The 27,011-nt window shown below is 47.8% G+C and overlaps 1 protein-coding gene and 1 long non-coding RNA gene across 2 annotated transcripts; one reads left to right on the top strand and one right to left on the bottom strand.

Annotated features, from left to right (window-relative positions):
• The first annotated feature begins 1,560 nt into the window (after nucleotides 1-1,560).
• On the top strand, nucleotides 1,561-9,589 carry GPX7 (glutathione peroxidase 7). The gene is made up of 3 exons (XM_047789096.1): nucleotides 1,561-1,765; nucleotides 6,254-6,515; nucleotides 8,320-9,589. Exons 1-3 carry the CDS (start codon nucleotides 1,631-1,633, stop codon nucleotides 8,481-8,483), a joined length of 561 nt encoding a protein of 186 aa, XP_047645052.1. The 5' UTR covers nucleotides 1,561-1,630; the 3' UTR covers nucleotides 8,484-9,589.
• A 12,684-nt stretch (nucleotides 9,590-22,273) lies between these two features.
• LOC125132176 (uncharacterized) lies at nucleotides 22,274-26,979 on the bottom strand. Its single transcript, XR_007136155.1, has 2 exons — nucleotides 26,893-26,979; nucleotides 22,274-23,119 (listed from the first exon to the last, which is right to left on the bottom strand). It is a non-coding gene; the product is annotated as an uncharacterized LOC125132176 (long non-coding RNA).
• Nucleotides 26,980-27,011: the final 32 nt, after the last annotated feature.

The following is a 27,011-nucleotide window of genomic DNA, read 5'->3' as shown; positions in this document are numbered from 1 at the left end:
CCTCTACCCCAGCATCTGGAGCACATTTGCTCTTGCCCCTTCCTATCTGCTATCTACAGAACAGCCGGAGGAATCATAGGACTCACCGCCTCTTCCTCACTGTAAAAAAGAAAGAAGCTTCATTTCTTGCCTTAAGGACCATAGTCTTTACCATGGCCTGCCAGGTCTCTGTGACTTCCCTCCTGCCTGCCTCTCTACCCCCCCTCACTCTGCTCTCTCTGCTTCACCCAAACTAGCCGCCTTTGTTTCTCAGCGCACCATGTCTCTCTCCCAGAGTCTTTGCACTTGCTTAAAGCTGGCTAATTTCTACTCGTTCTTCAAAGCTCACCTCAAACATTCTTTCTTCTGGAAAACGCTTCTTGTGTCTTGCTCGCCCAAGGCGAGTTTAGGTGATACCACGATTGCAATTTTAGAGCTATTTAGGAGTTATGTGATAACTGTCCCCCCTGCTGCCTTGTTCCTCACTGCCCGAGGGGCACCTAGAGCAGGACTTGGTGCAGAACAGATGCTCAAGAAGTGTTTGCTGAATTCCTATAGAAGTGCTTAGCCCTTGGGGCACTACATGAGAGTTCCAGTTTTCTCATGCCAGCCTGTGAGGTCCTGGAGAACTAGTACATGCTGGGCACTTAGTGGGGCTCCACAGGGGTTTTCTGAATTTGGGAGATGCTGTGATGTGTGGTCCAGACCCCCTGTCAGTGAAGACTTGGAGCACCAGCTGCTGGGAAAGCTATCAGTGAAGAGCCTTTAACGTCAGCTCCCCCACCCCCACCGCCCCAAGACACGGCCACCTTGGCTCCTGTCCTACCCCTTCCCAGATGGCCCATATCCAATGAAAGATGAAGGCAGGGATATAAAGGCCTGGTCATCTTTTCATCTGGGGCCAACTCTGATGGGCCATTCTAGCTCTAAAGTCCCTGTGGGGCCCGCCAAGACTGTCCTGGAGTCTGCCTGGAGCTCTGGACTTTTCTGGGCCACTCCTGTTTCTTCCCCTCCCTCCCACAGGTGTTGATGGCAAGGGCACTCCCTCATAAGCACCCTGCACGGCAGTCTCCATCTCAGAACCTGCTTTCCTCAGGGACCCAACCTGAAATAGGCCCTCCCTACTCTCTCCTTCTTGCTCCCATCCCTTTCAGACAACGTGCATTCATTCACCTAAGGTTCACAGGCACCATTCAGCTGACCACACATTTCACCTTCAATTTGCTATTACTCCCATTCTATACTGTCTAGGCGCATCAGGAAAAGCCCAGATGGAGAAAGGGAGGCCCGGAGAGACGGGCCAGGCTAAGTGCACTGCACTCATTAGAAAGCTGAGTTCTCAGATGCAGTTTTCCCCTCCCTTTCTTTTCCCAGTCGCTGCATCCTGGAACAAGAGGGAGTCTCACTGAAACGAGTTCTGCTCTCAGTGGTCAGAATCCTGAAACCACGGCTGGGGCGCGGAGTGCAACAGGCCCGCACTGCAGATGGGGAGACTGAGGTCCACAGCCGGCGCTCCACCGCCCGCAGAGAAGAAGGGGGCGCGTCCGGCCCCGCGGGCTGCGCGGCGCCAGGGCCGCCCCCTCCCGCCCCCGGCGCGCGGGCCTCCCGCCTGGTCTTCGCCGTCGCCACGCCGTCCGCTCTCCGGCGAGTCATGGTGGCTGCACTCGTGGCGGCGTGGCTGCTCCTGGCGGCGGCGGCCCGCGCGCAGCGGGAGCAGGACTTCTACGACTTCAAGGCGGTCAACATCCGGGGCAAGTTGGTGTCGCTGGAGAAGTACCGCGGCTCGGTGAGTGCCGGCCCGCGGGGCCTCGGCGCCGCCGGGCCAGGGCCTAACGGGCGCGCCCGGCGGCCCAGCACCCTGCCGTGTGTGGCTCCGAGGGTCTCGGGCCGCCCGGCCACCCTGTCCCGGCTCCCGATCCCCACCCCGCATCCGCCCGGGCGCCTAGCCCCCCAGATCCTGAGCCGGGTCTGTCGCGCGACTACGTGGCACGGCCAGGCACGCAGTGAAACCCGAAACTCTCGCTGCTGCCGCTAATTTCCCGCCCAGCGATTTGGAGCACTGAGGCCCGGACCTTTCCCAGAGGCTGGACGCCCAGGCCCAGCCGCTCACGCTCCGGTGTAAAAAGTAACCCTAGCGTCCTGAGGCCATTGCCTGTCCCATCCCCAGTTTCCACGGCTGGAACAGAGGAGTTGCTGATATTAAGTCCAGTGAGAACATTGTGGGAATGTATGTTCGGTGCAGAGACAGTTATCATTTCAGATGCACGGGGATCTTACGCAGATCATCCTTTAGAGCTTACACTAAGGCCCAGAGAGGGAAGGTCAGTAGCGCTAGAAAGCACAGCGCCTGGAGGAGAACCTCCCCTGCACCTCTGGCCTACTCTAGGCAAACCCCCAAGGTGGCAGAGTTTGCTGAGATAGAAAAGCCATCCACCTAACTGCTACCTCCTTACCGAGAGGCAGTCTCAGCTCAGAGAGGACCTGAGAGAGGAAGTGTCCCTGGAGGAGTCTTTGAAACAAGCCTGAGTTTTATCAAGACCAAGCAGAGCGTTCCAGGCAAAGAAAACTGTCACTGCCAAGGCTCAGGAGTCAACAGCAAGAAGGGTGGGGAGAGGAGGGGAGGTCTTGGAGCAGTTGCCCTTGGAGGAATATAAGCATGAGGCTGAGAGTGGTGGAAAGTGACGCTGAGGAGGGTAGAGAGGGACCCTGAACACTACACTCAGACCTAGATGGCCCCCTCTGTGTGATGAAGAGCCCTCCAAGTTCACTTTGCAAGGTGGACCTGGGGCTGTGGTTTGGAAAGGGTGAGGAGTTAGTCTCTAATGGACAGGGAGCCCTGCATCCAGATTTGGATGGACCACACACAAAAATGACTGTTAGCGTTCTTTCCCCAGGAGCGAGGCCATCTTTAGTGAAGAAAGTACTAAGCCTTGAACTTCTCAACTATGCTGGGAGTATGGGAGACAGCAATTCATGTCCTGATTGTCCCCCAAGGTACTGTGAGTTTCAAAGAGATGACAGTGTGGAGGCACTAGGCAGAGTGCTCTGAGCTTCTGTTTGTTGGACTCCAGCAGGAGCCTCATCCAGGACTCAAAGCAAAGAGCCAATAAGAGCAGGGCCCATTCCCCTCAGCCTTTGCTTTCCTCCAGGGCAGCTCACCAGAGAGCCCCAGGTGTAGCACTGGACCAGTTCTGCTACTCAATAATTCATTATTATTGAGCACCTCTTGTATACTAAGTACTATGCCAGCCTTGGGGATACAACTGTGCTCAAAGCTGATGTTTCCACTGTAACAGAGCTTATATGAGATGGCGAGGAGAGAGACAATAAACAAGGAACAGAGAAACGATTAAGGTAATTCCTAATAGTAATAGGTGCTAAGACAAAAAGAAAACAAAGGCTATTTGTTTTTAGAAGTAATAAGGCATCCAGGATGTGAGGATCAGAAATCTTGAAGAAAAATTACCTGGAACGTAATCCCAAAATTCTGAGTGTTTTCATGCTCTAGGTCATTGGTAAATCCTAAAAAGCACTGCAGTGAGAGGCCAGGAAATCAATCAGAAAGAAACTGAGGAGCTCCCTGGTGGCTTGGCAGTGATCGAGTCAGTGTTGTCGCTACTGTAGCTCAGGTCACTGCTGTGGCGGGGGTTCGAAACCTGGCCAGGGACTTTCTACATGCTGCAGGTGTGGGCCCCCAAAAGAAAGAAATTAAAAAAAAAAGAAGGAATAAAGTCACACAGCTACTAAGAGATAAGAGTTAGCAGTTGAACCCAGGCAGTCCAGCTCCAGAGCCCACATCTTAATTTCCAGCTTTGGAGAGAAGCCAGGAACAGTCATTCCAGGGAAACTGTAAATGATACTGTGAGTTAACCCACCTTGGTCTGCCACTTGGGCAGTATGGCCATTCATTCACCTGCAGATAGTTGCTGGCTCATTCTGTGCAGTTTACCACAAGTGTTTTTCAAATTGGAGGGGGAAAAAAAGCACTGACTTCACAGACATCACATGCCTGCCACTGGGTCTAGGCCTGGAGACATAGCCATGACAAAATTGCATGGTTTGTGCCCTCAGGCTAGCTGGGAAGACAGTCATTTAGACCAGTGTTGAGTGTGGAGGCATGGGTGACCCTTGGGAAAGTCCTTGCTTGTACTTGTAGGCCTGAGTGTAGTGTGTGTGTGAGTGGTTTGTCGGCTTCTGTGTACACATCTGAGTCTGCCTCTCTGCTGATATATGTGCATATGGAAGTTAACTGTATGTTCTGCATTTTAGTCACTTTAACGATAAGCTTTTTGGATTCAAGCATGAAACTAGGAGGATTTCCCTCCTTCCAAAAGTATGGGCAGACACTCAAGATGTAGGCTTAAAAATAAACAACCTTTAGTGTTCTCAATGCCCAGGGATCCAGCAGAGAAAAGGAAGACCCCTACCTATAAAGGGAGTTAAGGGTCCCAGTTTCTCACTGCCACAGGCACAGTGGGCATATGCTGACGAAATGGGGGAGGTTGTTCTAACAGCCTGTGGCCCCAAGGAATGGGTGAAGGAGTTACAGCTCAGTGATTCTCATTATCTAGCCCAGTGGTTCCCAGCTAGCTGTGATCTTTCTCCCCAGGGGCCACCTGACAAAATATCCCCTGAGACATTTTTGATTGTTAAGACTAGGCATCTAGTGGGTAGAGGCCAGGGATGCTGCTGAATATTCTACAATGAACGGGATAGCCACCTCACAACAAAGAATTGCTCAGCCCCAAATGTCAATAGCGCTGAGGTTGAGAAGTTGGTGGCTGTGCATGTCCAGTGCCCCAGGCTGCCCCTTGGAGGTGGCCCTCTTTATGGAGCCAGCCGGTATAATCCCGCCTCTTCTAAAAAAGTGGCCAGCGAGATACGGCTGGGCTGCCCAGACACAGGTAAGATTTTAAATCCTTTAATAATATGTAACTAGAAGCTAAAATCATAGCATTGGTGCCAAAATTGTAATTGCAGTAATATAATAGAGTTCCATCAGCCAGCTTTATATTTATCACCTAAAGGCAATAAATACATTCATTATAAAGCAATAATAATTTGAGTGAGTCTAGTGGTAGAAGAGAATGGTATTTCCTGGAGAGTGAAGGGCAAAAAGGGATTGCCCTGAGGTTCTTGGGATCCCTTTATCAAGAAAACCATTTCTGGGAGTTCCCTGGTGGCCTAGTGCTTAAGGACTCGGTGTTGTCACTGCTGTGGTTTGGGTCACCTCTGTGGCTTGGGTTCAGGAGCTTCCCATTGCTGCGGGCATAGCCAAAAAAGAAAAACCCCCCAAAAACAAGAAAAGAAAACCATGTCAGGGAGTTCCTGCTGTGGCTCAGCAGTAACGAACCCAGCTAGTATCCTGAGGAAGTTGTAATGAACACATGCACACACACAAAAACATCCAGTATTAACAAGAACAGGAGCTCCCGTCATGGCCCAGCAGTAATGAACCCGACTGGTATCCATGAGGACGCAGGTTCGATCCCTGGCCTTGCTCAGTGGGCGAAGGATCCAGCGTTGCTCTGAGTTGTGGTGTAGGTTGCAGACTCGGCTCAGGTCTGGTGTGGCTGTGGCTGTGGTGTAGGCCAGTTCCCATTTAATCCCTCGCCCGGGAACTTCCATGTGCCCCGGGTGCGGCCCTAAAAAGACAAACAACAACAACAAAACCCCATGTCTGTCTGTGTACCCAGTCAGGTGATCACATACACGTGGACACTCCCTCACTCATTCAGCACATGACTGTCTAAGACTTTTCCATACGTCAGACCTAGCAGTGAAGTGGACACAGCTCCCGCGCTCATCCCAGAAGGGAGAGCCACACGCATATAGGCAACTTGGGTGTCGAATGACGAGTGCTAGTTGACTGAGCCAGCAATTGAACCCAGGCCTGCCGTTTCCCTCTCCTGTGTCACCTCCTGATGTGAGCGCATCAGTATGTGTGCCTCTCTCTGTGCCTTGTGTTCTGTGTTTGTGGGCATGTGTGATGTGTGCTAATGTGTCTCTGAATCATGGGGCAGAGGCATAACCCCTGATGTGTATCATATGCTTATTCTCATGAGTCTCATAAGCCCCTGCACACCTGACTTCATTTGTGCCTGTGTGCATGTGTTCGTGTGGATGTGAGAGCATTGTACACACGTTTGCATGTGTGTCCATTGCGTTCTTAACTGTTGTGGGGAGTCACACATGTGGGCTTGTCAGGACACGTACAAGGGCGTGCCTCTTCCCGGGGTTGTGTATGTGTCTGGGTTTTGCTTCTGTCACCCAGGTGTCCCTTGTGGTGAATGTGGCTAGCGAGTGTGGCTTCACAGACCAGCACTACCGCGCCCTGCAGCAGCTGCAGCGGGACCTGGGGCCCCACCACTTCAACGTGCTCGCCTTCCCCTGCAACCAGTTTGGTCAGCAGGAGCCGGACAGCAACAAGGAGATCGAGAGCTTCGCCCGTCGCACCTACAGTGTCTCTTTCCCCATGTTCAGCAAGATCGCAGTCACAGGCACAGGGGCCCACCCTGCCTTCAAGTACCTGACCCGTGAGTCCCGAGCCTTCCCTCCCCTCCCCTCTGCTGGCTGAGGCCTGGGCTCCCTGGGCGGTGGAAGCTTCTGGCTGGCTGGGTGACCTGGGGCCCCGTCCAGACCCCGCACGTGGGTCGATGGTCTGTTCTCGCGCTCATCTTCGAGGATGGGCCGCCTAAGAACATCGCCACCCCTGCTGCCTCGCGGTTCTCCCTCAGAGTCACTCTAGTAGACTTCTCTGGGCTCTCCTTTCCCTCTGGGGGAGCTCCTAGAAGGAGACTGGGCCCTCAGATTTTAGGCAAAATGGAGGGGTTGAGTTTGTGGACTTAGCTGCAGACAGGGGACACCACATGCCTGGAGAAGACTGGCAGGTATCACCTGTCCTGAGTCAGAGGCAACATCTACAGGCCACAGGAGGTAAACCTTCTGAGCCAGGATACCAGATCTTTTCTTTTTTCTTTTTAGGGCCACACCTGCAGCATATGAAGCTCTCCGTCTAGGGGGCGAATTGGAGCTGCATCTGCCAGCCTACCCACAGCCACAAGCAATGCCCGATCCGAGCCTCATCTGTGACCTATGCCTGCAGCTCACGGCAACACCCAGATGCTTAACCCACTGAGCAAGCCCTATGGATTGAATCTGCGTCCTCATGGATACTGGTTGGGTTCTTAACCCACTGAGCCAAAACAGGAACTCCACCAGATCTTTTTTTCTTTTTAGGGTCCCACCCATGGCATATAGAAGTTCCCAGGCTTGGGGCCGAATCGGAGCTATAGCTGCCGGCCTACGCCATAGCCACAGCAACGTGGGATCCAAGCAGCATCTGCATTGTACACCACAGCTCATGGCAACACCAGATCCTTAATCCCCTGAGCGAGGCCAGGGATCAAATCTGTGTCCTCAGGGATATTATTTGGGTTCGTTACCACTGAGCCATGATGGGAACTCCTGACCAGGGCTTAATATTTAAGAAATAGATCCCTTCTCCAGAAGCCTCAAAACCACGAAATGGGGTCACTGGCCAAGCTTATCATTAAGTCCTATTTCCCTTCTCAAGCCTTTCCCTTCCTTTCGGGGTCCATTTTTGCCCTCTCTCACCTCCCACTCCGTGCTTCTGGTTGCTGTCATACCCCTCACCCCTATCACCAGCCCATTCACCTGGGAGAGTAAACGACGGCAGTGTAGCAAACAAAAGGTCCCTTACTGAGGCAATTTGAATTTTGCTCTGTGGGTCAACCCTAATATTTGCTTTTTTTTCTCTGTGTGTTTTTATTAGTTCCTTCCCAGTTATAGATCAAACCTGGCCGTGCTTCAGAAGCACCTGGGGAGCTCTTTAAAATGCATTAGCCTGAGACCTACTGAAGCAGAGCCCGAGAATCTATTTTAGGCACACCCTCCACCAGCACCAGCACCACCACCACCAGCACAATTCAGATGCAATTAGTTCATGAACTAACGTCTGGAAACCATTAGCAAAGAATAGGGCACAGACTGTTCAGTAATTTGAGGTCATTAATAAAGGAAATCTGATATTGCCTTATCAAGCACTTCACAGAATCCTAAAAAAGTAGTTCTCAGCGTTGGCAACAGATTGGAATCTCCAGGAAGCTTTTGAAAAATACTGATACCTGAGTCTTACCCCAGAGATGCTTACATAAGTGGTCTAGGGGTATGGACTGGGCATTGGGATTTTAAAAAGTTCTCCAGTTCATTCTAACTAATAGAACTACTACTTCAAGGGAGGGATGGACACCAATGGTGGGATTCCAGGAGAGGGGACACAGAGAAGCACACTTTGCTCTCCTTCTTCCTTTTCTCTAGAGACTTCCGGGAAGGAGCCCACCTGGAACTTCTGGAAGTACCTCGTGGCCCCAGATGGAAAGGTAGTAGGGGCTTGGGACCCAACCGTGTCGGTGGAGGAGATCAGGCCTCAGATTACGGCGCTCGTGAGGAAGCTCATCCTGAAGAAGCGAGAAGACTTGTAACCACTTTCCCTTCCTCTCCCACTGCCCCCTACCCCATGCACAAGTGACCAAAGCAAACGCAAATGGTGCTACAAAGGGAGAGACTACTGACTCTCCTTTCTCCTCTCTTATCCCCCCACCCCATCACTCCCGTGGGCGGAAAAGTCTAGCAGTTGGATTGCTTGCATCTTGGAGCACCGTCTCGGAACTCCTGACCAGTGAGAGCTCTTGACCAGTGATTCACCAGCCAATAAGAACCTCTAGCGCATGAACACATGTGCCTAACAAGTCTTTCAAGCAATCATCTCCTACCTGTTAAGAACTCTGCAAAATGAAGCCGACTCCTACCTCACAGGGCTGTTGTGAGGATGAGGTTGAAAGACCTGTGAAAGTGCCAGGGGCAGGGCCAGCTAACTAGAAGGAATTCAATAAATGTTCTGCATATGAACCAAAAAATAACTTGTGATCAAAAAAACCTTGCACCCAACATGAATTTCTAGCCATAATGATCCGGGCCAACCATTTATTTGTTGTTAGTATGTTCCTGTGTATTTTTTTAAAATTACAGAAGTCATACAATGTCATTATAAAAGATGCTACAAAATAAAAATGAAAGAATCCCCCCTCATTGTCTATACTCTCACTCCCTGAAGGTAAACACTGTTAGAAATTTCGTACGAAATCTTCCCAGACTTTTTTTTCATCAAGCCAGTCATTATTGCCCACTAAGAATTCAATGACCGAAAGTACACTACAGTTACAAACAAGCAGAAGAATATAGATGGATAATAAGAATATGAAAAGATGTCCAGCCTCATTCAGTTGGGAAGATTGTTTTAAAATGATAATACCTATTGTTGGTAAGGGTTGTAGGGAAATGGGTATTCACTTCGACTGTTGTCAGGACAGTAAACTGGCACAAGTTTTTAGAGGATGATTTGTCACTATCTTTTAAAACAAAATATTTATATTCTTTGATCCATCATTCCTCCTTTAAAAGACTCCCAAACTGTGCAAATATGTGGGTATAATAATATGTATGTACATTGTTCATAATAGTGAAAATTCAAAACAACCTTTGTGTCCACGTTGATCATTATGGTTTGGTTAATAAATTATGGTACAAATCCCAGTGATACACTAATACAGTTATTTTCAATGAATTAATTAACTTCTGTATTACCATAGAAAGTTGTCCAAAAGTGAAAAAAGGGCAAGTTGTAATGGACACCTGCACACACACAAAAGCATCCAGTTTTAACAAGAACAGGAGTTCCCATCATGGCCCAGCGGTAATGAACCCGGCTAGTATCCATGAGGATGCAGGTTCCATCCCTGGCCTTGCTTAGTGGCTTAAGGATCCAGCATTGCTGTGAGCTGTGGTGTAGGTTACAGACGTGGCTCAGATCCCACAGTGTGGCTGTGGCTCTGGTGTAGGCTGGCAGCTGCAGCTCCAATCAGACCCTTAGCCTGAGAACTTCCATATGCCATGGGTGTAGGCCCTAAAAAGCAAAAAAAAAAAAAAAAAAAAGAATTTACAATGTTAGAAGGAGAGAGAAAGGGAGAGAGAGAGATGAAATTTAATGGTGGTTGTCTATGGGGTGAATGGGGTAGGATAACAGGGTTATTCACTTTGTTATTTCTGTAATGTTTGAATTTTATATGTAAAATATGTATTTCACTTTTATATAAATATAAAGAGAGGCAGCTAAAAACTGAGGTGATAAGCAAAGTCACTGATAATTCATTTGCCAATGAGAATTTCATGTCTGCTTTTCTCAGGGTCACTCTCTAGAAGAAGGAGATTCAGATTCAAGTCCTGACTATGCCCTTGACTCGGACTTTGCAAATTGTTCCCTCTCTGCTGTCTACTGCTTTCCCACTGGACAGTGAAAGGGTTGAAATGTGCTCACGATTCTCAAAGCCGCCCTTAATGGTCTCTCCTAAAAGCTGCCAGAGTAAATGGAGGCTCTTTGCAAGGTGACCACAAACCACAGTGGCCTCCAGCCTGTCTGTGCACGCCCTGCTCCCAGCTCTAGTTCTGCACATGTTCATTTGCACATGTGCACACATGCGTGTCCCCCACACACACACACAATGAAACGCAGCTATCGCAGACATTATTGTGATAGACATCTGGGAACCACATTCTCAATGGCCAGCTCTCCCGCCTCATCCTGCTTGACCTGTCGGCCACATCTGCCCTTGCTGACCATGCTCTTCTCCCTGGCACAGTCTCTTCCCTTAGCTTTCACGCCCCTGTCTTCCTGGGTTCCCCCCATCTCTCTGAGTGCTCCTTCCTCCTCAGTGTCTCTCGATGTCTCTTCCTCCTCTTCCCACTCCTTCCCTGTTGGGCTTCTTGGGCTTCTAGGCTGGTCCGTTTTCTCACTCCATATACCCTGCTGCAACCATCTCGTTCTTTTTCATGGCTCTGACCACCACCTGCACCCTGATGACACCCAAATCTCTACCTTGTATCTATGCCAGACCCACATCCACCTGCCTGTTGGGCAGGACTAGAGACACCTCAATTCAGGGTCCCCAGAACGAACTCATCCCCTCTCCCTGACACACCTGCACACACACTTCTACCCAGCCTTCGCAAACCCCCAAGCCTCTCCTTTCACACGCCTCTCACTCACTCATGACGCCATTCTCACTGTTGAAGCAACTGCTTTCCCCTCTCTGCGGTCAGCACAGGGCCTGGCCGGGAGCAGATTAAACTTAATTATATGGGAACTGGGCACTGGCTCCATGCCGTCCCTGCCTGGACCCGACCTGGAAAGCCAAAGACAAGCAAACGGTTCCCCCCAGAAGTGCAGAGTCCAGCTGAGGAGTTTGCGCTCCCAACGAGATCTGCATTCCTAGGCTTTGCGAGCTGTCTGCTGTTCCCAATCCCCTCTAAGGTACAAGAGTCCCACTAGGAGAAATCTCACCTTAAACTGTTATCAACTCTTATCCCAGTCATTGGTTAAGAAGTATCTGCCAACAACTTAGTTTTAAATTAATCTCTTGGTTATCAGCTAACACTTGAATAGTCTACTAATGTCTTAATTAGCTTTTAACAATTTACTTATAGGCCAGCTACTTTATTTATTAGGTTATATCTTAGTAGTTTAGCTATTTGCCAACCCTTAATTATTAATCAATATTTTAGTTGTCTGCTTAAATCATATCACTGATCCCCTAGCTCTTTGCTATTAGAGTTGATTAGCAAGCCAGGGACCACCAGTCAGGAGTTTGGGGAAGGGCTCATCTCTCACTGCAGATATGATAAAGCCCTTTGTCTTTTGCTGAGCTCTCTTTTTACCCTTAGATGATTCTCATTCACTATCAACTGATCCCAGGTCCTCAGAGAAAGGGCGAGCCCATCCTAACTGCTTATTCACGTCTCTGAGCTGAGCTGGAGTGTGGAGGGAGGAGAACATGACTATGGGGGACTTTCTGGGAAATTATGGTTGGAAGAGACATTCATTCATCAACAAATATTTCTGGAGCATTGCCAATGTGTCAGGTTCTCCATTAGGTTCTAGGGATACATCAGTGAACAAAACACACGTTCCAAGATGTCATGGTGCCCACAGAGACTGAGAAAGCCAAATAATAAAGAAATAATTACACCAATTATTATATGATTACAATTATGATAAGCACCAGCAAGAAGTGTGAGGAACCAGGAGCATGTTTTTGGTTTTTTTGTTTTGTTATTGTCTTTTTGCCTTTTCTAGGGCCGCTCCTGCAGCATATGGAGGTTCCCAGGCTAGGGGTCTAATAGGAGCTGTAGCTGCCAGCCTACACCAGAGCCACAGCAACGCGGGATCCGAGCCGCATCTGCAACCTACACCACAGCTCATGGCAACGCTGGATCCTTAACCCACTGAGCAAGGCCAGGGACCGAACCCGAAACCTCATGGTTCCTAGTCAGATTCGTTAACCACTGCACCATGATGGGAACTCCAGGTGCATGTTTATTTTTATTTTTTCTGTCTTTTTGCTATTTCTTGGGCCGCTCCCGTGGCATATGGAAGTTTCCAGGCTAGGGGTCTAATCGGAGCTGTGGCCACAGGCCTACGCCAGAACCACAGCAACGCGGGATCCGAGCCGAGTCTGCAACCTACACCACAGCTCATGGCAACGCCGGATCCTTAACCCACTGAGCAAGGCCAGGGACTGAACCCGCCACCTCATGGTTCCTAGTCGGATTCGTTAACCACTGCGCCACGACGGGAACTCCCCAGGTGCATGTTTAAAAGTGGCATTGGACATATTCTGGAGTTCAGAGGAGGCGTCCCTGAGAAAGGACATTCAAGCTGAGAGCTCAAATTTTAACAAGAGTTAGGGGAAAGATGTTGTGGGTGGGGAATGGTTCCTAAACAGAAGCAGTGGTTTGAACAAAGGCCCTAACAAGAGAAGATGCTCAAAAGGATGGAGCCAGTATGGAGCAAAGTATTTAGGAGAAGGGCCCAAGAGGTAGGCAGGGGCCAGATCCTTCAGGGTCTTGTGAGGTCCAGGTAAGGAATGATAGAGACCTGACCTAGCATGAGAGTTTGTTTTCAGTCCTAAATATGAAGGCCAGAAGTAAACCCTGGGGCAGAGGTAGACACTGAACTAATTGGAGAAGTAGATGGCTCTGGGGCTACCTGGAGCTCCAGTCACATGGAGACACCTGTAGAATGCAAGCAGCTCCAGCAGGGCCAGCCTGGGGTTGCTGGAGGGAACTGCTGAGGACTGGATTGCTACACATCCCCAAGCTGCCTGCCCAGATTCCTGGGTCCCAGAGAGATTACATTGCAGGGAATCCATAGGCCACATTTCACGAAACAAACACTGCCTTGAGTATCACAAAAAACTCTGCAGCTTCCTCACCTTCCCACGTCTCCTTCAGTCCCTACACCTTAGCTCTCACCTGTGATTTTTACCACTTTTGTGTCAGGATAGAGATCTGACAGCTAGAAGAGGAACCCAAAGTAAACATGGCCTCAAAAAAAGTTTTTACTCTCCCACGTAAAAGCTGGACCTTTACTGTGCTCCACGAGTGAGTCAGGGGCCACTCTTACGGCTCTGCCATCCCTAAGGTGTTATCACCATCTGCATGACCCAAGATAGCTCATCGCCTCAACTCTATTCCTTTAAGGGCAATATATCATATTCTATAAGTCAGAAGAACTTGATCTTATAGCCACACCCAAGTTATTTCCATAAGGAAATCAAGTTTTTATTCTGTATGGCCATGGGCCTATATGAAAATTAGGAGTTCTATTAGCCTAAAAGGAAAGAAGAGATGTTGGAGGGGCAGAGACAAAGAGCCATCTCTGTTCCACATCTTCATATTTTTCTTTCTTTCTTTTTTTTTTTTTGGTCTTTTTGCCTTTTCTAGGGCCTCTTCCGCGGCATATGGAGATTCCCAGGCTAGGGGTCAAATCGGAGCCGTAGCCACCGGCCTACACCAGAGCCACAGCAATGCGGGATCTGAGCCGCATCTGCGACCTACACCACAGCTCACGGCAACAGTGGATCCTTAACCCACTGAGCAAGGCCAGGGATTGAACCTGCAACCTCATGGTTCCTAGTCGGATTCGTTAACCACTGCGCCACGGCGGGAACTCCTCATATTTTTCAAATCTCTATCCGCTCCTTCTTTCTGCTGTGACTATGCTAACTCAGGATTTATCATCTTTCTGGCTCATATACTTGGCCCCAATCCCCCTTTAACCCTCCTTCATGTCACAAGCTGAATGATATTCCAAAAAGCAGACCTGAGCATATCACCTTCTGCTTCAGGGCGCCCCGAACCCTTATCCTCAGAATAAAGGCCCGGCTCCTTAACCTGCCATTCAGAATCCTGTGCCTCATCCTCCTCCATCTCTAACCTTTGGTGTTGCTGTATTCTCTTTCACTCCTTCCTCCCACTTGTCCAGTTTCTTCCTTTCCCTGATAGTGCTGGGTACCTTCCCTCTGCTGTAATCTTTGAGCACAAGAAGTGCCTGGCCCATAGTAGGTGTGCAGAAGGCACATATTGACTGACTGACCTCGATGTCATCATCTGTGTCTGTTTCTGAATGTCCTAGAGACTATCTCAGCCCCTGCTATCAGCTAGTTTTCCCCTGAAAGGCTCAAATCCTCCCATGGAAGGGGTGACCAGTCTCTGTGAGTGGGAGAGCAGAGTCAGAAGGCCCTTCCTCTAACCCCCTGGAATATAAGTGCTCCCCTCTGATCACATGGCCAACTGAGCCCTGCTGCTCATTCTCCAGAGGGAGTCCCAGGGCCACTGTCATCCCTGGCATTTGGGACAACTGGATGGGATATACTTATATTTTAAAAATTACTCCTTGTTTATCTGTCATTCAAATTTAAATAGCCATCCTGCATTTTATCTGGCAACTCTAAACTGGGGATTGAATGCCATGCAGTAGGGAGTTGAACTAGATGGCCTCTAGGATTCTTTCAACTCTAGGAAACAAAGATTCTAACTCTTCTGATTCACCCTGCAACTCCCAGTGAAAGCAGAGACCCAGGATTAAAGCAGAAGAGCTGAGAACAATAATTATCAGGCTAATCAACATGACAGTTGACAAAATCCCTGTACTAGCTGTGTAACTTTGGGACAGTCACTTAATCTTCCTGAACCTCCATCACTTCACCTAGCCAATAAAAGGAAGCCAAGATTTCACCCAATAGGTGTCAGGCGCTATGCTGGATACTTCTGTGTATGTGCTATCTCCCCTGGAGTGTTCAGACAAGCTCATGTGTGCAAAGGCACTTTGAAAGTGGAAGTGGGCTAAAACACATACGAAACAGTGTTAGCATCAGTACCTCTCTGCAGTTGATTTCCTTTACTGAAACCTTGAGGAGAACGGCTTCCTAGCTTGGCCACATGGTAGAGGAAAAATTGCCTAGGACTCTTGTGTCCAGAGCAACAATTTTTTTTGGGGGGGGGTCTTTTTAGGGCCACATCCACAGCATATGGACGTTCCTAGACTAGGGTCAAATCAGAGCTGCAGCTGCCGGTCTACACCACAGCCACGCAATGTCAGATCTGAGCTGCTTCTGCGAACTACACCACAGCTCATGGCAAGGCCAGGGATTGAAACTTCATCCTCATGGATACGAGTCAGATTCGTTTCCACTGAGCCATGACGGGAACTCTTAGAGCAGCAAGTCTTAATTCAGGATGATTTTGCTCACCAGGGGACATTTGGCAATGTCTGGGGACATTTTTGGTTGTCAGAACTGGGTAATGGGTACTACTGGCATCTAGTTGATAGAAGCCAGGGATGCTGCTAAACACCCTACAGTCCACAGCACTGTCCCCTCCAACAAAGAATTACCTGGCTTAAAATGTCAGCAGGTTGAAGAGTTCCTGTCGTGGCGCAGCAGAAACAAATCCGACTAGGAACCATGAGGTTGCGTGTTCGATCCCTGGCCTCACTCAGTGGGTTAAGGATCTGACGTTGCTGTGGGCTGTGGTATAGGTTGCAGAGGCGGCTCAGTTCTGTTGTTCTGTGGCTGTGGTGCAGGCTGGCAGCTATAGCTCCAACTGGACCCCTGGCCTGGGGAAAAAAAAAAAAAAAAAGTCAGTAGATTAAGAAATCTGCCATCTAGATTTATGTCTAGTAAATCTACCTCCAGTAAATCTAGTGCATCTAGATGGTCTAGAGTGTAGCAAAGCAGGATTTATATCCCAGCTCTGCCACTTAGCAGCTGGTTGGCTCATGGCTTTTATTCATTTGTTGTTTCTAATTTTTTTCTATAAGTGGGTTTGTTGTTTTTGTTTGCTTTTTTAGGGCTGTACCCATGGTATATGGAGTTTTCCAGGCTGGGGGTTGAATCAGAGCTACAACTGCCAGCCTACACTACAGCCACTGCAACTTGGGATCCAGCCGTGTCTGCAACCTACACCACAGCTCACGGCTACACTGGATCCCTGACCCACTGAGGCAAGGGATCAAACCCAGGTCCTCATGGATAGTAGCTGGATTCGTTTCCGCTGCATCCACAACGGGAACTCCTCTATAAGTTTTTTTGGTTTTTTTTTTTTTTGTCTTTTGTCTTGTTGTTGTTGTTGTTGCTATTTCTTGGGCCGCATCCACGGCATATGGAGGTTCCCAGGCTAGGGGTTGAATCGGAGCTGTAGCCACCGGCCTACGCCAGAGCCACAGCAACGTGGGATCCGAGCCGCGTCTGCAACCTACACCACAGCTCACGGCAACGCCGGATCCTTAACCCACTGAGCAAGGCCAGGGATCTAACCCGCCACCTCATGGTTCCTAGTCGGATTCGTTAACCACTGCGCCACGACGGGAACTCCTATAAGTTTTTAATTTAAATCACAGACTCATGGACTTTACCTCTTTGGGCCTTGCTGTCTTCTTCTGGGACATCAGAGATGTTAACTTACCTCATATAGGCCTATTATGAAGATTAAATAAAAATACACCCATGAAGTACTGGGATACCTGATACATAGGAAGCATTCAGTAAATGATGGCTCTTTTTGTAGTTATTTAAGTATTACTGTTCTCACTTAAAAAAGTAGGAAACTGATGCTCAGAGAGGGGGACAGACGTGCCCAAGGTCAAGAGAAAAAGTAGTTCTAGTCATGGGCTTGACATACTTCACCCAGAATCTTCTGTAGCAAAGGCTGCAGTTTTCTTGTGTGTGGACCTAACAGGAGACACCATCCTTGCTCTTAGCAAAGTGGAAGGAAAAGGGGAACTAATTCTACTGACTGCTCACATAACTGTATCTCATCCCTACCAGGTCAGTATTATGACTTCCATTTTACAGATGAGACTAAGTGAGAAGTTCAAAGTCTCCCAACAAGTCAACTGTCAAGTAGCGACTGACATCCAGGCTGATCTGGTACCAAAGTCCTCGCCCCTCCCTCTATTCTCTGCTTCCTGGACGCTAGTAACACTCCAGCAGGGACAGAGAGGGTTTAGGGTTGGAGACACTGATCCTGAGAGAAAGCCATTCACTCCAGGGTGCAGAAGTCTTGGAGCAAATTCCAGAAGGGGCTGATGTGAGGCTGAAAAAGAACGGTGAGTATGAAAAATGCTTAATGACCAATAAAGTGCTGGACTCATGTTGAGACCAGAGAAGGAGGTAGGAAAAGGCAGTGTTTCCTTGAACATAAGGTACTGGCAGACTCAGCACAAATTCCAGTCTTTGCTATTTCTGGCTGGGTCCTTGAGTGAAAAACTTAACCTGAGCCTCAATACCTTTATATAAAATATCTATATTTCAGAATAATTTGCTCAATTCTTAATTCTTTCTCCTCCTTTGACCCATATGGCTATGCAGATTTTGAAGGTGTCCAACAGAAGGGACAATGAGGAATTGAAATCTAGCCTGAACTCTACTTACCCAGCCTTGCCTTTGGCAAAGAGCTACCTCTGGCCAGAGCAAGGGGCATTTTTTTTCTGATTTGCACAAAAGCATACAAAGGAAAAAAGGTGACACAAAGCAGCAGCCTTGCCTTGGAGAACCAGGCACTAGGCTGAGTATGTGGTAAAACCAGCACCAAAGCAGGTACAACTTCTGTCCTAGAGGAGCCCATAGTCTGAAGCTGTGATTCTTAAGTGAGACGATGGCAGCTGGAAATGGTCAATGAATGGTACATGTACACAGAACAGCAGGTGCTACAAGAAAGAATGATGCCCTGAGTGTTGGTCAGAGAATGGCTTCCTGCAGGAGGGGTTTCTTCAAGATGGAGCTTGAAGAGTACAGAGGATTTAGATAAGCAGAATGAGGGAACTGCATGGGCAGAAACTTAGGAGAGGAGGCTCCATTCCCAGGTCAGATTGGCTGAATCAGAGGCTTCCTTCAGGAAAGAAGCAGCAGATATAGTTGGAGAGGTATAGAGAGTTCAGATTTTAGAAGGCAGCCTGTAACCACGAGGGCTACTTCAACAGCTCAGGTCAAGCCTTCAGAGGATCTCTCTGTTGATAAGCGCCTGATGGAAAAGAATCAGGTGCAGAGAAAAAAGAAGCTGACTCTGCTTCAAAAGTCAGAATTCTCTTCAACATTATACTGGAAATCCTAGACAATGTAACAAAGCAAGAAAAAAAAAAGGCATTAACTGGAAAGGAAAAGTAAAGCCACCTTTATTCAGGAAATTTGTTTTTTATGTTAATATAAAAAAATCAGAGTTCCTGTCATGGCTCAGTGGAAACAAATCTGACCAGAATCCATGAGGACACAGGTCGATCCCTGGCCTCCCTCAGTGGGTTAAGGATCTGGCATTGCCATGAGCGGACGCAGCTCAGATCTGGCGTTGCTGTGGCTGTGGTGTAGGCCTGCGACTATAGCTCTGATTCTCAACCCCTAGCCCGGGAATCTCCACAAGCATGGGGTAAGGTCCTAAAAAGACAAAAGACAGAAGACAAAAAAAATTCCTAAGTAATCTATTAAAAAAGCTACTAGAATTTAACAAGATCTCAGGAGTTCCCATCGTGGCACAGACGAATCTGACTAAGAACCATGAGGTTGCGGGTTCGATCCCTGGCCTTGCTTAGTGGATTAAGGATCCGGCTTGGATCCCGCGTTGCTGTGGCTCTGGCGTAGGCCGGTGGCTACAGCTCCGATTCAACCCCTAGCCTGGGAATCTCCATATGCTGTGAGAGCGGCCCAAGAAATGGCAAAAAGACCAAAAAAAAAAAAAGAATTTAACAAGATCTCAGAAAAGAAGGACAATACACAAAAAAATAAGTTGTATTTCTATATATTGGCAACAAAAATTGGAAAATTAAGAGCTTCCGTCGTGGCACAGTGGTTAACGAATATGACTAGGAACCACGAGGTTTCGGGTTCAGTCCTTGGTCTTGCTCAGTGAGTTAAGGACTCAGATGTGGTGTAGGTTGCAGACACAGCTCAGATCCCACGTTGCTGTGGCTCTGACATAGGCTAGCAGCTATAGCTCCGATTAGACCCCTAGCCTGGGAACCTCTATATGCCTCAGATGTGGCCCTAGAAAAGACAAAAAGACAAAAAATATATATATTAAAAATTTCATTTAGAGTTCCTGTTCTGGTTCAGCAGGTTAAGAAACGGATGTGGGTTTGATCCCCAGCCTCACTCAGTGGGTTAAGGATCTGGCATTGCCACAAGCTGTGAGCTGCAGTGTAGGTCACAGATGCAGCTCAGATCTGGTGTTGCTGTGGCTGTGGTTTAGGCAGGTGGCTGCAGCTCCAATTTAACCCCTAGACTGGGAACTTCCATACGCCACAGGTGCAGCCCCAAAAAGAAAAATAAAAAGAATTTCATTATAATAGCAAAAACTAAGAAAAAACAGATAAATTTTATAAAATGTGTATAAGACCTGCACACAGAGTAGTATAAAACATTGCTGAGAGAAATTAACAACTAAACAAATGATGAGATATAATATATTCATGGATTGGGAAACTTAATATTAAGATGTTAAGTTTCTCCAAATTAACCTATTGATTCAATGCAATCCTAAGCAAAATCCAAGCAAGATTTTGGGAGGCAGAAATTGACAAGCAGATTCTAAAATGTATATGGAAATGTAAAGGACCTAGAACCACTAAAACAATTTTGAAAAATAAGAACAAAGTTAGAGGACTTATACTACCTGATTTCAAGACTTACTTCTGAAGCCACAGTAATTAAGACAGAGTGGAACTAGTGTAAGGATGCAGATCAGGTCAATGAAACAGAACAGAGAATCCAGAAATAAATCCACACACACATGGTTAATTAAGTTTTGCCAAAGGTGTCAAGTTAATTGGATTGAGAAAGGATAGTCCTTTCAAAGGATAGTTTTGAAACAACTTCTGCTTCACACTTGACACAAATTAACTGAAAATGGATCAGAGGCATAAATGTTAAAGCTAAAGCTATAAAACTTTTGGAAGAACAAGTGTGAAAATCTTTGTGATCACGGAATATGCAGTTTTTTGTTTTTTGGGTTTCTTTTAGGGCCACACCTTCAGCATATGGAGGTTCCCAGGCTAGGGGTCGAATCCAAGCTGTAGCCGCTGACCTACGCCACAGCCACAGCAATGCCAGATCTGAGCTGCGTCTGCGACCTACGCCACAGCTCGCGGCAATGCTGGATTCTTAACCCACTGAGCAAGGCCAGGGATTGAACCTGTGTCCTCATGGATGCTAGTCAGATTAGTTTCTGCTGAGCCACGACAGGAACTCCCTGAACTATCAAATTTTTAAATTTCTGCTTTTCAAAAAACATCTTTAGGGAGTTCCCATCGTGGCACAGTGGTTAATGAATCCAACTAGGAATCCCTGAGGTTGCAGGTTCAATCCCTGGCCTTGCTCAGTGGGTTAAGGATCCAGGGTTGCCATGAGCTGTGGTGTAGGTCGCAGACGCAGCTCGGATCTGCTGTTGCTGTGGCTGCGGTGTAGGCTGGCAGCAAGCGCTTTGATTCAACCCCTAGCCTGGAAACCTCCATATGTTGTGGGAGCTGCCCTAAAAAGAAAAAAGACAAAAAAAAAAGGCAAAACAGACATTTTGCCGAAGATACTATGAATGGTTAATGAGCACATGAAAAGATATTCATCATTAGTCATTAGGAAAAAAAACAATATTAAAGCCACAATGAGATACTACTTCACACCTATAAGAACAACCAAAATAAAAAATACTGGCAATACCAAGTGCTGGTGGGGGTGCAAAATGGTACAGACACTCTGGAAAACAGTTTGGCAACTTATAAAGTTAAACACACATCTACCCTATTACCCAAAAATTCTACTCCTAGGATTCACCCAAGGAAAATGAGAACCTAGTCATGAAAAAAGCATATATGCAAAAATCTTTAGAGCAACTTCATTCCTGACAGTCCCCAACTGGAAGCAACCCAAATTCCTATTAACAGCTAAATGTACAAAATTGTAGTATTTCATAAAATGAGTATATTTCCACGTACTCAGCAATAGAAAGGAAGGAACTGCTTGTACACACAACAACTTCTGTGTATCTCAAAGGCATTGTGAGCCAAAGAAGTCAGGCACAAAAGAGGACATATTATCTGATTCCATTAAGACAAAAATTCAAGAACAGGCAGAACTAATCTATAAGGAGGGAGAACAGAAGCAAGACTAGGCAAGACCCGCCTAAGGCAAAATTAGGGGTGGAGAGGAGAGCTGATTATAAAGGCACACAAAGAATGGTGATAGGTCATAGAAATGTGTGACATCTTGACGGTTGTGGTGGTTATATAAGTATAAATTCACCAAGCTGTACACTTACTCGATTTTAAAAGAAAAAAAACTTGAGAAACAACACTGTATAGCAATAAAAGAAATTGGAAAGCATCTAAACATCAAAGAAAATGGATAAAAAATCATCACATACCTACTGTGTAGCACAGGGAAATATACCGAGTCTCTTGGAATAGACCATGATGTGTATATACACACGCACACATTCTTTGGTCACTTTGCTATACAGCAGAAATTGGATCAACACTATAAATCAACCATTGTTTGATAAACATTTTTTAAAAATCATCATAAATTCACTAGGTGGGAAACTATGTAGCAGTAAAAATGAATGAACCAGACTGAGCATACACATCAGTATAGACAAAGCTCAAAAACATAAGCCTGAGTGAAAAACAAAAACAAACAAAAATGCAGGCTCCAGAAGAATACAGGTAGTATGATGCTATTTATTTAAGATGTAATCACATATAAAGCAATTCCACACATTGTTCAAAGATCCATACATATGTGACAAAAGCACAAATAAGAGTATGGGAATGATAAACACCAAATTCAGAAGAATGGTTGTGCGGGGAGGTGAGCTGAAAGGAATACCAAGCACAGATTGATCAAATTTTTTTATTTCTTAAATTTGAGTAGAGAGTACATAGCTGGTTCCTGTATAATCCTTTATGTCATTTGTGTGTTTTAAAGATTTCATTGGAAAACAAACAACAAACTAACGAAACATTTAAACCAAAAGGGTGATCACCTAGAGTTGGAGGAAAATCTGACTGGTATCAAGGGATCTGAGCCTCAGTCCGATTTGTCCCTGGATTCCATGTTCCAACATGGCAAAGGCACTTCTTGCAGGATGAGACGCAAGGGCATCATCCTGGAAAAGAAGGGAAAGAATCCATCTTGGGCATCAGGAGAGAGACCGACCGACCTGTCGACCGACCGTGCAAGGAACCGGCACTTAGAGCAACTTCATGCACGTGGTCGGTATAATTTTCTTGCTTCTCCAGCCACGGCGGGGGGCCTGGGGGAGGGGAGTCAGGGGGGCACAGCTGGCGACAGTAAGGTCGTGGGCCAGGGGACTGTGTTCAGAGTCCAGGGCCTCGGGGGCGGACCACCCAGTAAGCAGAATGGAGCCTTCACCGCAGATGTTCAGCACCCCTGGGCTGCAGCGTTTCTTTCTACACCCTGAGGCCCCCGCTCCCTCCCAGAGCAAGTCTGCCGAGGTCCAGAGCATGGTTTTGAGGGCAGAAGCGTCTTCCAGTCACTCAGGTCTTTGAGGGCAGAAGCATCTTCCAGTGGCTCACAGGTGCCAGGCTTCCTGCTCTTCCATCTTAACTACTGTCCTAACGCAGAGAGGGAAAGTGACAGCCTGAGGCCACACCGCAGGTGACTGGAGCTTAACTACTTGTATATCCTTGGGCAAGTTACCTAATCTCTGTCCAGTTTTCCTGTGGGCAGAAGGGGTGCAAAATTGTGTGTGTGTGTGCGTATCTGGAAGATGCCACGCTGAAGTATTAATAGACATTTCTGTGTGGTGAGGTTATGGGTGATTATTATTTTTTCTTTTGGTTTATCTGGGTTTTCTAGTTTGTTGTTTTATAATGAACATGCACATATTTAGTTAAATTTTTTTTTGCCTTTTTAGGGCCGCACCTTCGGCATATAGGGGTTCCAGGCTAAGGGTCAAATCGGAGCCGTAGCCACTGGCCTACACCACAGCCACAGCAACGCAGGATCTGAGCCGATTCTGCGACCTACACCACAGCTCACAGCAATACTGGATCCTTAGCCACCTGGACGAGGCCAAGGATGGAACCTGCGTCCTCATGGATGCTAGTCAGATTTGTTTCTGCTGAGCCACGACCGGAATGCCCTAGTTAATTTCTTGAAGAGAGTAACACTGCGCAGAGTTGTGAGGAATGAAGGAGATAATGGAAAGCACAGAGCACAATTTCTATTTCACGGTGTGTTCTCCATAAACGTAAGTCCTCCCGCCCTACTCTTCCCTCCTATATGTTCCTTCCCTTCTGGTGTTGGAGACTCTAGTCCTCAGACCTCGGGTAAGGAGGAAGTAATTGGTGGTACAGGACTCTGACCACTTACTGGCTGTGTGGCTTTGGGTAAATCACTTAACCTCTCTGAATCTCAGTTACCCTGTCTTCAAAATGGGAAGAAAAATCCCTACCTCAAAGGAAGTTTTCAAGGACTATATGACGTACAAAATGGGAAACTGCCTGGCACATAATAGGTCTGCAGCGTCTGTAGGAAGAAACGTGGTGCACATGATGAAGGAACAAACATTACAGTAGATGCTAGAGCAGAAGTGGTAGAAGGTTTTCACATAGATTCCATAGAGCCTCAGGGGTCCACCGATAGAGTACAATCTGGAGGAGGTCCATGTATTTGGATTGAAAAAACTGACATCCTTGTTTTCACCAACCACTAACTCAAATGGAGCACTTCCTCTCTCATGCAGGTAAGCAACAAGTCACAGTAGTGTTAGCAGAACCTGTGACAGTCCCCAATAGAAACCAGTTATTTTTTATTGCTTTACAGTAGCAATATCCTGAAACACTGTTTACACTCATTCACCACCTCAAAATTACCATAGTTAATAGACGAATCTCTAAAGCTCGTTATTTAATGTTTTAAAAGGACTAATTCATAAAATATTTTTATAATGATTCTACATAACTGGTATCTTTCATAATCCTCAGCAATTTACTTTTTGTAGTTAAAAATATTCTTCTGGGAGTTCCTGTTCGTGGCTCAGCGATTAGCGAACCTGACTAGCATTCATGAGGATGTGGGTTTGCTCCATGGCCTCGCTCAGTGGGTTGGGGATCCCGTGTTGCCATGAGCTATGGTGTGGGTCGCAGATCCCGCGTTGCTGTGGCTGTGGCTGTGGTGTAGGCCAGCGGCTACAGTTTCTATTGGACCCCTAGCCTGGGAACCTCCATATGCCAGCAGGTGCAGTCTTAAAAGACAAAAAGACCAAAAAAAACCCAAAATCTTCTGAATAGGGGTCAATAATCTTTATCAGACTGCCAAGGGGGACCCTTGGCTAGACACACCTGGGTACCAGTCCTGTCCTGGGCCATTGGCTGCTTTGTGACATTGGGCTTGTTATTTCTCAGGGGCACAGTCATCTCTGCTTGTTCACCCCACAGTGTTGCTGAAAGGAACAAATTAATTCTTGGCTTGGAAACTGTTGGCAGGTTCCCCGTTTTGCCAGAAGCCAGAGCAGAGTGCTTTGTCCTCACAACTAAACCCCATGTCTCCAAAACACCTCTCTCCTTTCCACAGGATTCCACCTTCTTCTTTACTCTTCATCTGATAATTCAAGAGACCAAACTGCACCTCCATTAGAGTATGTCATCCAGTTCCCAGTTTGCAGAGACCACAGCTCAGGGGAGAGATTTTCTGGAGGATAATAGTGGTTCCTCCCAGGTTTCATATTGGACCTTACAGTGACCCTTGAAGAGACTACCCCTTAAAACTCTTTCCTGCTCCTTCGTGGTGATCCCTCTCTGGCCATGATGACGCTTTTTCCCCCTTCACTGCCCTAGTCTGTCTAACTCCCCCATCATACTGTGTTTCTCAAAGGCAGACCCAGATCTGACCTCTGTCAGGGAGCCTGGTGCTCTGGTCAAGGGTACGGTACCTACTAGGATCTGAGAAGCTAGCCTGGATAAAGAAAAGGAGCTTGAAGCACAGAGAGAAAAAGCAGAGAAAGGGTAAGGCTCATAGGGCTTCAGTCCAGATCCCCTGATGCCCATGATTTATCCCATACACACTGAAAGCAAGGGATGGAGGAATAGGGAGTCCCAGGGCATCCCATTAACTATTTCCCATTCTACCCACTGCTGTGAGAAATGAGGAGAGCTAAAGATTTTGTAATCTTGAGCTAGTCCCTGCCCATCTGTACAATGGGAGGTGTTAGATGCAGTGGCTTTCAAACCTATCTGACCTGACTCAAAGGAAGAAATGCATTTCACATTGTGCTCTGGTCCACATAATACATACGTACATAACTGAAACAAATATTTTATGAACGAATACTTGGCTTTAGTATTTGCAGTGCACTTTTTCTATTCCATTTTATTATTATTATTATTATTATTATTATTATTAAATACTAGCTGTAACTCAGTAACTCATTACATGACCCACAGTTCCCTTTCAGCCCCAGCACCCTATGATTGGCCAAATGGGAATCACTGACCAGGGAAGGACAGTAGTCCCTGGTCCTAACTCAATCAGTGTAATTGGGCCAAACTGCGCACCTCTCAGAGCCTGGGTTTTCCCAGCATACCCTGAAAACAGAGACGGGCTTCATTCAGCTCCTTCAGACTGTGGTCCTCTGATCCTAGTGAGAACACTGACCTTGAGATCTGGAAGTGATGTCTGGGAATACAGAGGTATGCTGGGTTGGCTTCCCGGTGGGTGGAATTACCATCTGGACATCCCAGTGGCCCCTGAGTCCTAGGCCATTGCTGCAGGGAGTGTGAAGAAAGGAGTGTGTGGTCGGGAGTGTGAGTGCATGAGCTAGCTGCTCAGGAAAGGAAGTGGCCGGCAAGGAAGCCAGCAGATGAGAACACTTAAGTCACTGGAAAAGAGGCCATGTGGGAGCAAGGGCTTGGGAACAAAACAGACCCAGCTAGGTTAAAATCCCATGCGCTAAGAGCCCAGGAAAATGACTTTCATCTGACCCTTAGCTCTCATCTATAAAATGAGTTAAGATGGTCCTGCGTTGCTGTGAAGGTTAAGTGAGGGCGTGTATGAATCATCCCCGTAGCGACCCTACTGCGTGCTCAATGGCAGGTCCCTCATCAGTGTCCCGCACTAGCCGGAACTGCCCTGAGGTTCCCGGCGTCCTCACAGCGCCTAGCACCACGGCTGGGGCTCAACGCAAGTGTGGAATCCAAAGTGGTGGCTTTAATTCCCGCTCTGCCATCCTGGACCTGGGCTGTCTCTCTGAGCACCCAGCGCCCTCGTGCACAAACGGGTAACGCAGTGGGGCGGGCGGAGGGCCGGGGCCAAGACGCGCGCCCGGCTGCTCCTCGGCTCCCTCCTCCCGGTTCCGCCGGCCGCCCCCCGCCCCGCGCTCCGGCGCCGCGCCGGCTCCCGCCCGTTTTCCCGCCGCTCTCCACGCTCCCCGGCCCTCCTCCTCCCTCCTCCCCCTCCCCGGCTCCCCTCCCGCCCAGCCCAGTCCGCGTACCTGGTCGCCTCCCTCGGGGACGCCAGGTCTCTAACCGCGGCGTCTCCGCGCCTCTTGTGTCTTTCTCCGTCTCTGCGTCAATCTCGGTCTCTCTGCTTAGCTCTGCTTCGCGCTCTTCC

The sequence above is a fragment of the Phacochoerus africanus genome, chromosome 8 (genome assembly GCF_016906955.1).
Source record: "Phacochoerus africanus isolate WHEZ1 chromosome 8, ROS_Pafr_v1, whole genome shotgun sequence".
Lineage (NCBI taxonomy): Eukaryota > Metazoa > Chordata > Mammalia > Artiodactyla > Suidae > Phacochoerus > Phacochoerus africanus.
This window is presented reverse-complemented; position numbering and strand designations above follow the sequence as displayed.